Source organism: Coturnix japonica, chromosome 1 (assembly GCF_054131305.1).
Source record: "Coturnix japonica strain WE chromosome 1, WE-NBRP24, whole genome shotgun sequence".
Taxonomy (NCBI): Eukaryota; Metazoa; Chordata; class Aves; order Galliformes; family Phasianidae; genus Coturnix; species Coturnix japonica.
In genome coordinates, this window is record NC_140663.1 from 172,605,896 (window position 1) to 172,620,825 (window position 14,930).

At 36.8% G+C, this 14,930-nt stretch overlaps 1 protein-coding gene across 50 annotated transcripts in view; it reads right to left on the minus strand.

Annotated features, from left to right (window-relative positions):
* Nucleotides 1-14,930, minus strand: part of DLG2 (discs large MAGUK scaffold protein 2) — a 959,079-nt gene that overhangs the window by 379,785 nt on the left and 564,364 nt on the right. For all 50 annotated transcript variants that reach the window (XR_014942266.1, XM_085536516.1, XM_085536515.1 and 47 more), the window contains one exon: nucleotides 693-746. Coding sequence is in view for 49 of the 50 variants with exons in the window: in XM_085536516.1 (XP_085392642.1) it covers nucleotides 693-746 (54 nt within the window). In the remaining variant the exon portion in view is untranslated. The remainder of the gene's footprint in view (nucleotides 1-692; nucleotides 747-14,930) is intronic.

Here is a 14,930-nt window from a genome sequence, read left to right on the forward strand (position 1 = left end):
CAGTATGTACTTAACCATCAATTGTGGTTGCTTTTAAAGTTGAAAATGGAAGTGTTATCAAATAAATGTAAAAAAATATATAAATTATTATTAGTAGTACTTTTTACTTTAGTAAAAGCATGCATTTATTTTAGGGTAAAATTACTTTCATTTTCTTTTTTTTTCTTTCTTTCTTTCTAGAAATGGCTTTCTAGAAGCCATTGAATGGAAAGACATTAATAAGTAAACATGGAGCCATCTTGCTTCTGCTGTTGCCATGTACAGCTATCAATTACAAAAGAAATACAGACAGAAATGGGAAGAGCAGTTTGCACCCTTTTAATATTGTACTGTGAATCCAGAATCTCCAGAATCTTAATATGAATGTATGCTGCTCTACCAAGTAAATAGTCCTGATTCATTTTACTAGCAAGGAGGAAAAAATGAAATCACCCCTTTTCTGCAAAGAAAGGTTGGTTTTAGTAAATTACAGTTTTTGTCTTGAAGTTTGAATTTCGAATTATGTGTATGTAATTGTGCTCTAAATCACCTGACTATTTTAATACTGATTTCTTCTTCTAGAAACAAATTAGCAATGCACTTGTAAAAGAAAATTAATTGTAGGATGTTTATAATTTCCACCCAACGCTAAGCAAAATTTATGCAGGAAAATAATTTAAAAAATGTACACACAATACAAAATTAATACTTACATAAGGGATTGTGTCCAAGGTGTCTGTGTTGACAATTATAGGGGCAGGGCTTGCCTGAAAGGAAAAAAAAAAAAAAAAAGAAAAATTGTAAAACTCTGAAAATTCTTAATATTGAAATGCCCACAGTGTCATACTAAATTAAAAGCATAAGAACTTATCTTCTCATTGATCTCACATCATATAACAGCACATAACTTTGGGTACCATTTAATCAGTTAAGGATGAAATAAATAGATTCTCAATCTACTAATCACAGATCACTCTCTTTTCAAGTTCAATAGGCTTTGAATTAAAAACAGAATGTATAGTAAATAGTCATTCACTTTCTGTAGGAAACATGATGTATTCAACTTATGCTTTAATCAGATGTGGAGGTGAGGCTTTTATTACACTTACCTCACATGCCCACTTTTTATGCTCAAGCAAAACCATAATAATCAGTTAATTCTGCACTGTAAAACATTTAAGCTATTACTTATTTGTATTATATAACTATGTAATTTTCATATACATATGCACATATACAATGAGATTTTTTAATCAAAGCTATATATCTTGCACACTTCATGTGCACTCAGTGGATGCTAAGCTGTAAATATAGACCTGGTTCTAAAAGTTTTGTGGAGCTGTAAAGCTGTCCAACCTGATCCTTAGCTCACTGCTGCAACCCATATCAGTGCTGCTTTACATCCACCTGAAATGCCCTAATCTCATCCCCTTCCCATACTGTGGTTTGGTGGTGGTCTAGCTCTGATCTGACGCAGCTGCATAACCCTTGCTCAGATACTGTGGATTAGAGAGCTGTAAGTAAATTAGTATGTATTAATTTTATAAGTATTTATCTATCTATTTTGTATTTTAGTTGATGAATAACTGCCAGTACTTTAAAACTGCACAGAATACAGAATCTCTTTCTGTATGGCAGGGATGAGTACAGCACTACTGAAAACACTGATCATATTTCTATCGTCAAATATTCATGGCAGGAATTCAAAACCTAAGCAACATAACCTCAATTAAGAATGTCTCATTAATTAGTGCAGTGATTCAAATGCTTTGAGAGTACCAGAAGTTCTTTCCAATTTTTTATGTAGTTATTGTAACATAACTCTGTGTTCAAAGAAATTGTACATTATTGCTCAACATCTACTGATGATTAATTAATGTCATTATTTCTATACAGCTGTGTAACAAAAACTGAAAATGAAATAGATAAAGTCTTTATATATCATGCCATTTATCAGTTATCATCATAACATGTAATTCAGTGTCATATAATCATAGAATCCTAGTATGGTTTGGCTTGGAAGGGAGCCTTAAGATCATGTAGTTCCAACCCCCTGCTCATGGCAGGGACACCTCACTCTAGACCAGGTTTCTCACAGCCTCATCCAGCCTGACCATGAATGCTTCCATGGAGGGGGCATCCTCCTATATAAACACTTAGTATCTGAAAAGATGTTTTATACACAAACACATTTATTCTCATTGTGCCCCATAACACAGGACACAATGAAATAAATAAAAGTTGAAGGTCATTTGGTTATACTATTTGTATTTTTAGGCATATGTAAAGATTTATAACACTGTTATCACTGAAGGTTAAACAAAAGATTACTTTATTATCATTTCACCTTATATGATTATTGAGCTCAACATAAGAATGATATCTTTCCAACAGGAAAAAGAGATTATTTTTAATAATATTCTACTGTCTTTACCAAATCTTTTATTTCATTGATTTGATCTTCTTGTTATATACAGTTAAAACCTCTAGTAACATACATAAACAAAGTTTGCAACCTGTACACTGCTTTAAAACACAGTCCATATTGAAATAGTAAACATCTTTCAGAAATCATTTACCAAATGACTCCCATACCATAACTTACTGCATCTGAACTAGTTTAGGAACAAAGCCTTATATCTGTATCATATTTGTTCTCCCAGGAAACAAACAGGACCCAAGGAAATGGTCGCAAGTTGTACCAGAGGAGGTTTAGATTAGGCATAAGGAAAAACTTTTTCTCTCAGAGAGTGGTGAGACACTGGAATGGCTGTCCAGGAAGGTGGTGGAGTCGCCGTCACCTGGCAGTGTTTAAGAGGCGTCTGGATGAGGAACTACCAGATCTGATTTAGTGGTTGTGGTAGCAATGGTAAAGGTAGGATGGTTGGACTAGATGATCTTGTAGGTCCTTTCCAACCTTGTGATTCTATAATTCTATGGTTCTATGATTATCCTAAAAATAAAAAGACTTCTGAATCAGAAAATAGCTGTTGTGGGAACTGACTCTTGAAAAAGAATATTTAAAGCACTTGGAATTTCATTTGGAAATTCATCTACTGCTTTATTCTCTCTCACAAACCCTAGCAGAACCTGAGCATTCTTCACAATGCTCAGCTCCTTTCAAGACTTTTATAGCCTTGCAAGGCCATCCTCCATACAGCACTATTTGGCATGCAGTCATTGTACTAGCTATACTATTTGTACTAGCATCAACTCAGTCAGCTCATCACAAGTAAATGATCACCAGCTGAACTTTGACATGCTGACCTTGAGATCTTGTGGTCTGGCCAATGTATAATTTGTCCCCTAACACTGTTACTGTCTTTCTCACTGAGAATTTGTGCTGATAGCTCTGCTTACATCAAGGCAAATGACAACCACTGATTTTCCCTCAGTCACAGAGCTAATCATCTCATCTGAGAAAGATGGCAAGGAACAATTTAGTCTTCAATTTACCTTTTTCTAATCACATCCCTCTGTCCATTTTAAGCCTTGGGAAGATTTCCCAGTGACACCCACCAAGATTTTTCTCTTGTTAGTCTCCTACCAAACGTTGACCATGTAACCAGTTCTTTCAATACAGTGATCCTTCCCTGCCCCATCATCTCCCCTACCTATACTTCCTACAGAGCCCATAAATAACAGGCTCACAAGCAGGAATGTCATTCAAAGTTTATTTTAACACAGTTTACTGTATTCTTCACTGACTGGAAAAGTTAAACTTCAGGTATCAAACAGGGAATTTTCTATTTCTGAGATAATCATCCTGATCAGAAAGATGAGCACGAGAAAATTCACAGAGCAATATTTTCAAGTGGATGTAGCAACTACAGCCATTCAATCACAGCCAATATAGAATCACAGAATATCCTGAGTTGGAAGGAACCCCAAAGGATCACAGAGTCCCACCCTACACTCCACACAGGACCACTCAAAACCAAAACCCAATGTCTGAGAGTGTTGTCAAAATGCTCCTTGAACTCCAGAAGCTTGGGGCCATGCCCATTGCCCTGGGCAGCCTGTTCCATGCCGCCATCCTCTGATGAAGAATCTTTCCCTAACCCCCCTAGCCCTCCCCGATACAGATTCAAATAGTTCCCTCAGGCAATAAGGTACTGCAATACACTTTCCTTTGGTTTGTCTAAGGTATGGTAATTTGAAGAAAACTGATCTGAGCTACAAAATTGCATTTAATAGAAGTGCAGCAATCAAAGCTGATTTTGTTAGTTTTGCACTGTTTGTAGATCACACTGAAAGTAAAGTAGGAGGCTTTAATCAGGCAAAGGTGAGAAGACTGTTTGAAATCACTAGAGAGAACCTTAAATATAGCACTAACCATGGAGCACAAAATAAGATCAAAATAGTCCTGTAATCCTAACAAAGCTATTCAAGGGATAGGTCAAGAGACATTTAGTAGCTGTCAGTTAGAAGGATCTTATTTTCTGGCATCATGTGTCTCTATCTACTCTGACTTAAAAAGCAAATACCATTTCAGTTAAGCAGAACACAGAGAAGACCAACATAGCAGTCCCTCAGCTCATGAAGAATACTTCCAACTGTGTATAAATTAACAAATGCATGAAAAAAAGATTCTTGAATCTCTGCCTACTGTGATCTGTCACACTCTATATAACCATACATAAATAAAATATCTGCCTAAGTTTGAGGCCAAGTGAGAAAAAAATGGCACCCTATAAGACAAAGATAACAATGTTATTCCTAGATTTGCCCCTTGACCTACTCTGCAGTCTTCAAAAAGACACCCAATTACTCTCCTGCTAACTTCTCCCAGCTATAAAGCCAACTAGCAGAACTGGCTCAGCTTCATCTACGTTTTAAAAGAAGTAGTGGTTGACAGTAGTTATAGTGCAGATCCCAACGGAAGCTATGCTAAGGCACATGGAAGAAAGGGATGTGATAACTGTCAGTATGACTTCACCAAGGGCAAGTTCTGCCTGACCAATCTTGTTACTTTTTGTGATAGTGTAACTTGATCAGTGGACAGAGGAAGAGCCACTGATGTCATCCATCTGGACTTCAGTAAGGCCTTTGACACGGTCCCCCATAAAATCCTTCTCTCCAAATTGTAAAGATACTGATTTGATAGGTGGACTGTTTGATGGATGAGGAACTGGTTGCAATATTGTACCCAATGGCTCAATTGTTATCCAATGGATCAGTGTCTGGATGGAGATCAGTGACAAGCGGTATTCCCCAGGGCTCAGTATTGGGACTGGTTCATCAATGACATCTAAAGCAGGACTGAGCGCACTGTCATTAGTTTGTAGGTGATGGCACCAAGATAAGTGGTGTGGATGACACTCCTGAGGGATGGGATGCCATTCAGAGGCATGAGGTTCAACAAAGCCAAGTTTAAAGTCCTGGACCTTGGTCATGGCAGCCCCCACTTACCAGTACAAACTGGTCCCTTACCAGGAAGGACTTGGATGGCTTTTTAGAGGCCCTTCCAACTCAAACGATTCTGATTCTACTCTATGACAAGAACTAAATCTATCTCTCTGTAGGTAATTTTAAAAGTTTAAATGTCTAATTGCCTAACTTGCAGAATGAATTAAAATCAGTAATAATTAGTTCATGAAAGAGATAAACCTCTCTTAAGATGGGTAGCTTGCAGAGAGCTCCCAGATTTTCCAGTCAAATTTTAAAACCATAGCGAATACATTCCAAGTTTCTCAGTTGCAAAATGAATCCAGACCAACTTCCATAAAAAGGAATTTTACTGACTGTAGATTGAGTGATCTTTTTTTTCCCTGTTCCTCACGTACTTTCCTTTTTGCTCTAATCCTTACTGATAGGTAAGTATTATACTATCCTGACAGTGTACTATGCAGGCTGTCAGCCTTATATCTAGTGCTCACTGAACAGACCTTTTTCCTGCCCTTGACTAGAAGCAGTGCTTTCAGCTGAGACATCTCTGTGCTTTGAAGAGAAGGCATCATGCTGACAGCTGCAGTGACAGATTGGCATAGTTGGGACAAAACTTGAATAGCTTTCGGGAAAAAAATGAAGAATGTTTTTTTTTTTTCCTTTTTTTTTTTCCCCTTTTTTAAACAACTTGAGCACAACAGACTTTGCTTCCACAAATATATATGAGATTGTTCTGCTTGCAGTGAGTCAGACTGTCTAGCTGCTTTCCCACCAAACGCGCAACTTAAAAGAAACTTAAATGGAAGCACTTGAAGTGGTTATAAAGAGGACAAAAAGGCACAGAGTCCAGTTCATAAGCATTACTCTGCTACCAGCTGTCTGCAAGTATATGAACATGACTCGTATCTCAGATGAGATGAACTTTCCCTCTGCCATGAGTGACAGCGTTGTCCTGGCTGACTGGTTTTACTTACAGCACTCACAATTTTATGGACTTATGGCCTGACACTGAATGTCATTCTCTTTGGACTACTCACAACTCCTTGTTTTAACAGTTGGTACGGTGCAATGCTGTATTCAATGCAATACCATGAAACTACTTGCATAGGTCAGTGGTAACTAACATATTTTATAAATAATGAATACAGCATATTGTTTCTTAACCAGAAACATTAAAACAAACATGATCAGTCTCACAGTATTCACTTCTGCTTATTCCTAGTTCTGATTTTGATTCAGAACTCTCAATTGCTTGTTTTTCTATTAAGGAATCATCATAACTACTTGCAGCATAATATTTAAGTAAACTCCAAGACATGGTGAAATTTTGAGTGGTAGAACACATTTTAAAAAACAAATGGAACAGAAGTTGATATCCTTTTCACAGACCTGACTTGGCAGAAAGATTTAAAGGCTCATCTTTCCAGGTCACCAGCCCCAACTTCTAAAACAACCTCTGGAATATTCAACTGCAGTTCTATTTTTCTTCATAATGTTATTATTTTGTGTTTCAGTAATACAAAGTGGAGCATCTCCTGTATTTTTACATGAAAAGAGCATCCTGCATTTCTCTGAACACTGTTTCAGGCTGTTTGCAGCCTTCTGAGGTTGATGTTTGATCAGTTTAAATTCATTTTATGCTTTCTTAAGTTTCCTTCCACAACAGTTAGAAATAGTTACACAAACACTCTATGTGAGGAAAAATTAAATGACAATTTAAATGTCAAAACACTAATTCTCTGGCATGCTATGCAGCATCAAGATCACAGGACGCACAGAACCTTTGTCATATTTACAAATGAATTACAAACTGTGAGAGTAAGAAGGAGAGAAAGTCATTTACTTTTCGTTAGGGAGAAAATATGAAAGATAAGGTTCCCCTTTGAACATCTAAAGAGTGACTTTTCAGTCAACAATCCTACCTCTACTCAGGGACATAAAACAGAAGTCAAAAGCAGCTTTGCTTGCAGGCTGCAGCTGACAAGAACAGAAGAAAAAATCCTCAAGAAATCCTTGAGGGCTTTCCCTATATATATATAATGTAACCTCATACAAAGCCTTTTAAAGGTAAATAGTTCCATTTAAACAATGTGGTGTTATTCTGGGTCTGGGACTTTGTGTTGGTTTTTATTTAATATTTAGGAGTGATTTCCTATTTAAAACTGCATTAACTGTGAGATTATTTAAATAAATGCAAAATAATTTGGATCTTATGGAAAACTAACAGTGTGAGGATCCACAGGTTGCTATAGGAGTGACAAGATAGCATCTACTTTACAGCTGTTTCAGTTTCACCTATCCCAACACTGCCAGCAGTTTGAATTAGCAGTGGTTAACATAGCAGTAACTTTGGGCCCAATATCTGATCCACTGAAGGACAAAGAAATGTCAATGCAAAAAGCTCTGTGGACAATGACTGATAATTATGATACCTCTGAATTTCCATTGAAGATATCATTCAGCTAAATGTTATTACCCATTAAATTTTAAGGTGATAACCTTCCTATCACTAGATAGAGTGGATCCATCTGTCTCATTCTAGGATGCCAAATGCCATAATAAGACTCACACAGAAGTCCCATTATCACATCTCTACTGAGCCACAAAAGAAATTGACGAAACCTCTCTTACACCGCTGTTCTAGCTTTGAACATAAATTTAGGCCTAAATTCTGAATTTAGAAATAATGCTTCAGAATGTGTTCATGGCTTTTGGAAAGAAAGTGGACCATAAGCACTGATTTGTTACCTAGATATCTGTTCTGTTCTCTGATCTGATCTCTTCCGTGCTTCAGTACATATTCCAAACTCTGTGTCAAAGCATATCACTTCAGAAAAGAACAGATCTAATCAGTGCAAGCAATTCCATTTTCTGGTATATTCTTAAATCTCAACTTGGAAAGTTTGGAATTGAGAGCAAAAATAGAAATCCATTACATATGATCTTTAATTAGCGTATTGTAATAAAAACTCTGACATTTTAGATCTATATATTTCTTCCAGATTTTATATCATTCATAACCATTTTAAAAGAAAATGAAACATCTGAAAACATTAATCTGCTTCAGGAATCAACATTTAAGCCAGTATATGTCTAGTCAACATTAGTTTTGGTTTCCTCCTGGCAAAAATGTCATGAATCAGTCAGCTGGTTCATGGAAGCAAAGTAATTCACAGTCAGGTTTTCAGATACGGGAGGAGGGATATTTTTTTGTGTGTTGTTTCATCCTTTCCCTTTCCCTTTCCCTTTCCCTTTCCCTTTCCCTTTCCCTTTCCCTTTCCCTTTCCCTTTCCCTTTCCCTTTCCCTTTCCCTTTCCCTTTCCCTTTCCCTTTCCCTTTCCCTTTCCCTTTCCCTTTCCCTTTCCCTTTCCCTTTCCCTTTCCCTTTCCCTTTCCCTTTCCCTTCCCTCCCTTTCCCTTTCCCTTTCCCTTTCCCTTTCCCTTTCCCTTTCCCTTTCCCTTTCCCTTTCCCTTTCCCTTTCCCTTTCCCTTTCCCTTTCCCTTTCCCTTTCCCTTTCCCTTTCCCTTTCCCTTTCCCTTTCCCTTTCCCTTTCCCTTTCCCTTTCCCTTTCCCTCCCTCCCTTTCCCTTTCCCTTTCCCTTTCCCTTTCCCTTTCCCTTTCCCTTTCCCTTTCCCTTTCCCTTTCCCTTTCCCTTTCCCTTTCCCTTTCCCTTTCCCTTTCCCTTTCCCTTTCCCTTTCCCTTTCCCTTTCCCTTTCCCTTTCCCTTTCCCTTTCCCTTTCCCTTTCCCTTTCCCTTTCCCTTTCCCTTTCCCTTTCCCTTTCCCTTTCCCTTTCCCTTTCCCTTTCCCTTTCCCTTTCCCTTTCCCTTTCCCTTCCCTTCCCTTCCCTTCCCTTCCCTTCCCTTCCCTTCCCTTCCCTTCCCTCCCCTCCCCTCCCCTCCCTTTCCCTTTCCCTTTCCCTTTCCCTTTCCCTTTCCCTTTCCCTTTCCCTTTCCCTTTCCCTTTCCCTTTCCCTTTCCCTTTCCCTTTCCCTTTCCCTTTCCCTTTCCCTTTCCCTTTCCCTTTCCCTTTCCCTTTCCCTTTCCCTTTCCCTTTTCCTTTTCCTTTTCCTTTCTTTTCTTGTGTGTATTTACTCATGTTTAATATTACTGTGACTTACAGATTTGTGATATAAATCTTTTAGTACCAATAGAAAAAATATTCGGCTTTCAAACTGACTTCTATTTTACTTTTAAGCATTTTAGCTTCATATCCAGAAATTAAAAATTCAGAAGAAAAGAAAAATAAAGTAACACCAAATGCTTATGACATCAACAGGCTTACCAATAATGGAAAACTTACATTTTCTTGAGCTTTCACAAATTTTATCAAACATTAATGATCTACTTTTCTACAGATCATTTAAGCATTAGACGTGTCAAACATAGGCTGGTAATGTTTTTCAATAAAATAGTGCAAACTTCAAGAAGAGCTGAGTAAGAAGAAAAGGAAAATAATCCCAAAATGTTGCACAGTTCTTCTAAGTGAAAGGGGTATTACTGTTCAGCATTACACAAATGAGTAGGCTATTCACACTGATCTAAAGATATTTTTTTGTTGCAGTGGGATTTTAACACTCTACAGGCACTATCAAGACAAAAGTGTGTGTACATCAGAACTACACACACACAAAACATTCACATACATGTGTGCAAACATATAGATTATGAAAGAAAAAAACACAACAGAAACATGCACTCAGTTTTAAGGCATCTTGTGTGATGAAGATGCCTGCTACAAGTGCATGACACAGCCCTGATGTGTTCAAAGATGTTACTTCTTCCAGACAGAGGAAAACAAAAGCGAAACAGACATTCCTCTTTTCTGTTTAAAATCAAAGGTCACTTCACCCATGGCATGTCTGTTTACTTCTGAAATCATGGTAGACAAAGCTCATAAAGCAGTTATTTCATACCTTGTTTTGCTACCTTATTTACAGACTGAAGGTTGAGTGAAACATATGTTGCTTCAGGGAGAATTTTATAACTGTTGTCAAAGCAGAAATAAATGACTAAAAATTTAAATGGAAATGAAGATTATGAAAAAAAAATTAAAAAAGTTGAAAACTGAATGTAAAATACAAAAATTAATTCAGTATCTGTTCAAGATGTTTATCAGACCGTGAAGAAAATTTCAAATAATGTACCTCCTTCCAGGAACTGATTACTGGCATTGAGATCTACAACCAGCAGCCCCAAACTAAGGTGAACAGTGAGAAGATGTCAAAGAGCAGTCACCTCTGCTTGGCCAGAGCAGAAGGGACAATGGTCTACAGCCAAAAGTCTACATCAAAGGGAGAGAGTAAGAAACACACAGAGGAAAGATTGTTCAGAATTACAGAAAAGTTCCCAAGTCAAACAGGAAAAGGAGCAAAACCACCACAGTACTTCAGCACTGAAGTTTCCTCAAAAAGGTCTGGGCATTATTGTCCATAAAATCTATAATATTAACTCTTTTATCCTGGTTAAATATGGTCAGGACAACAAAAAGAGTTTGCCACGTGCATTCATTTAGTTAATGTGTATTTAGCAATGGTTAGGAAGAACTTGGAGTTAAACTTGATTTTAAATACCTGCAAAAAACTCAAAGTCAAACTGGGTTGTGTTGGATATATCAGGGCTTTGTTTTTTATGTCACTAGAAGTAAATTTCTAACCTAATGTCCTCTGGAAAAGTTTTAATTGCTGTCCCAGACTGTACCTTCATGTTCCAGAATCACAGAGTGATGAATAACTTCAAAATATATATATTCACATATATATTCATATATATATATGTGTGTTGGAGGTGAGACCAGAACAGAAGGAGAAAGGAAAATAACTGAAATTTCAATTACATAAGAAAATGTTGACCTGAGCAGCTCAGAAAACAGAAGAGAAAGTGGAAGGAAGAGAGAGGCCTTTTCCCCAGTAGCTAGTAATAGGATGAGAGGGAATGGCTCAAGTTGTGCCAGGGGAGGTTTGGGCTGGATATTAGGGAAAAAAATATTCTCTAAAAGACTGCTGAGGCATTGGAATGGGCTGCACAGGGAGGTGGTGGAGTCACCATCTGTGAAGGTGTTAAAGAACCACAGAGATGCAGCTTTGAGGAACATGGTTAGTGCAAAAGGTGGGAATGGGCTAATGTTGGACTGGATGGTTTTAATGGTCTCTTACAACCTTTCTGAATACACAAAGAAAGTTAAAGTATTATATAAAAACAGACACATAAAACAGCAACTAATTATTTTTCACCGATGAGCTTTCAAAAGGGAAGGAAAGCTACATATTTTGCTAACAAGTCAGTATCAAAGCAATGTCCAACTCTTAATTCTTAGAAATAGCATTTAGCAAAAAAATTCAAAGCACAAAATGAACAGAACGTGGCACCATTGGTTTGCAGAGTGATGAATCTATGTAAAGAGGGTGAACTCAAGATGAGTACTAACAGTGTCATAAAAAGAACTCAACAATATATCATTACTTTAAAAAAGAAAGCATCAGGGTCCATTATAATTTCAAGAATTACAAGCATGACTGGAGGGTATAGTAAGACCAACAGTCCCTCAAAGTGACTATTCAGGACTATAAAAATACACCTTGTGAAATCAAAATTATAAATCCCAAATAAAATTGAACTCAATTCTATCAATTCTATTCAATCCCTTGATGAGCATCTGCAAATAAATTTGCAAGGCTAGTAAGACAGATTTATGAAAGTTTCTATGATTCTAAGATGAAACAAACAAACAAAAAGAAGAAATAAAAAAAGAAAATTTTGAAGTTATGTATGATGATGATAAACACTTCAAATCAGCAAAATTTCCTGTTTTTCTGCAAAGTTTATTTATATATATATTTAAAATGGGAATATTTTTCAATTGAATATTTTTCAATTCAAGACTGGCAAGTAGATTTTACACACCTACATGGCAATTTCATAAAACAATTGTATAATTTCTCTGAGGAGAGACAGAAGCCTTAAAACTCTTTGCATAAACTTAAACACTAAAGCACGTAAGCACTAAAACACATACTGTAGGCAGTACTCACATTTTGGCATATGGGCAAAATGACCTATGATGTCTTTCCCCATCTTTACGATTTAACATTCTATCACCTCTAAATAGTGGGTTTTTTTTGGTGAGAACTGAGTACAGAAAGACAGAGGGGGAAAAAAAAAAAAAAAAAAAAAAAAAAAAAGGATTGTCTCAAACGGAATAAAAATAAATTGGGGCAATTATAGCAGTGACTTACGTAGCAGAAACAACACAGCACCTTAATAATGAAGTAGTCACAAAAATTAGTACAAGGCTATGGAAATACAATCATTCCTTGACTATACAAACTGATTTGAAGATACATACTCTTCTTTGTGAAACACAAAAGTCTAAGATGCTATTATTCTTGCAAATGAATTACAGTGACCATAGCAGGACTAGGAGAGTAATGTGATCTCTGGATTTACTGTGTGAACACATAACTCAGAACCACTTATCCACACAACGAAACAGCCTTTCTGATACACAGAAACAACGCTGACCTCTCGCTGTCACCGTATCGAACAATGAATGTAACAATCACTGAGACATATAACCTAAAAGCTGTCATAACCAATGTACCAAGACTGAGAAGATGGGTTTGCAAATCAATTAGAGGAATTTCAAATGTCATAACAACATTTCATACATTTACATGATCCCACTCCCAAACACTGGAATATTAAACTTTAAAAGGCAGATTTGTTCCATAATAAAATAACAACAATAATGATTATAATATTAATAACGAATAGTATGAAAATAATAAAGCCTGTGAGTGTTCTACTGTAATGTAATGGAGACTGGTTTGTTTGCTTGTTTGTTTTAATAACTGGAAAAGCTCCGGGACAGGACTTTCAAAACAAGCTTTGATTACTGTTAGGAATGAAGAAGACATATACTAACAAAGAAAGCAATGGAAGTTATTCACTATATATCGAGTGATAGGAGAGAACACCAGGAAGAGGATTAAGCATGAATTTAGAAACACGAAAGGAACTGTCTGCTTAAGGCAAGATGGATGTAGAGCACAGGCATCTAAATCCAAGAGAGCAGTCTGCAAAACAATCAGCTTTAGGAACACATTTCCCTTGTGTCTGTAGAACAGTGCTTCAATATCAGCTGCAAAAACAATACCTATCTCAATCAATTGACATTCAGACAGTAGAAGTAGCCCTCTACTTATGAATACTTTGGGTAGATAATGCTTCCTCCTACCTTTATTTTTAGGTACCCACTCCACCCTCTGAGTTAAATAGAACAATTTTAACATATTCCCCCCCCTCTCTTCATTCCCCCCTTCCTCCCCCCTCCCCCAAGTAAATCATGATGCCTGGTGGAAATATCACCTTCTCCACTCTCAGCCTGTTGTAAATCCTGACTTTCGCCATAGGACGTCTGGGGAAAATTAACACCTACTCTGATTGTCCTTTCCAGAAGCTAACCAACTTCGCAGGAAGGTGCACCAATTCTGAGTGCTAACATATAAAATCCCAGCTGCAGGCTTGACCCTGATACTAAATAAATGTTTGATTGGGAGGACAAGAAATGGGAACATTGTGTGCTTCAAAGGAACGGGAGAAAAATTACATAGAAAGTATTACAGCAAGAACACAGTATCTGCAGGAGGCTCCATTTTTCGATGTTTTTTTAGGGCAGACATAAGAAGGGGAAATCAAGATAGTCTAAGTTAAAGTCAGCCCACCCTTTACATGCCACTATATGCTTTGTAACAAAGCTTGAAATGTCTTCATCAATTATAAGATAGGGTCTCTGATCACACACAGAAATTCAAGCATTTTTTTATACCAGCCCATATACAGCTTTCATACACACATCTCTTCCACAATATAAATGTATATTTATATAGAAGTTTCCCAGAAAATGCATGTTTTCCATGAAAAGAAAATACACAGAAGAAATTAAGATGCATTTTTCTTTCCTCTACAGCATGCTCTATCTGGCTCACCTAACCCAGCCAAAAAAAAACCATCACCCTGCATCTGCCACTGCCAGTGGTAAAATAAATAGCTCCAGTGCACATGACAACAATATTAAGTTATTAAAATTATTAACACATTTATGTAAACATAGACCAGTCAACTTAGCTGTTTTATTTTATACACAGCAAACACCAGGATATTAGAATATGTCATTCAGTGGTAAGCACTTGCATATTTTTAATGCATTTAACAAATATTTCCTCCTTTAAAAGACTTACTTCAATTTTATACTTTTCCAGAAAAAAAAGAATATATATATTTAATATCATCTCTTTCTCCAAGCAAACCTTAAAATAATAAAATAGAAATGTCAGCACCATCTTTTAACTCCAGATACACAGAGCTATCAATTTTCTTCCCAGAAATTGCCAGCTTTTATTAAAGTCTGTTCTTTCCCACTCACACATGCAACAGTAGGAAACATAATCATCCAGAAGACCTGAGGTCATAGCTCCGAGTTTATCCAGCTCAACAGAGAGGTTCAGCGTAGACATTCCCCTTTGCTGAAAGAAGCCTAACACTCAGAATTTCAATTTAAAAACAT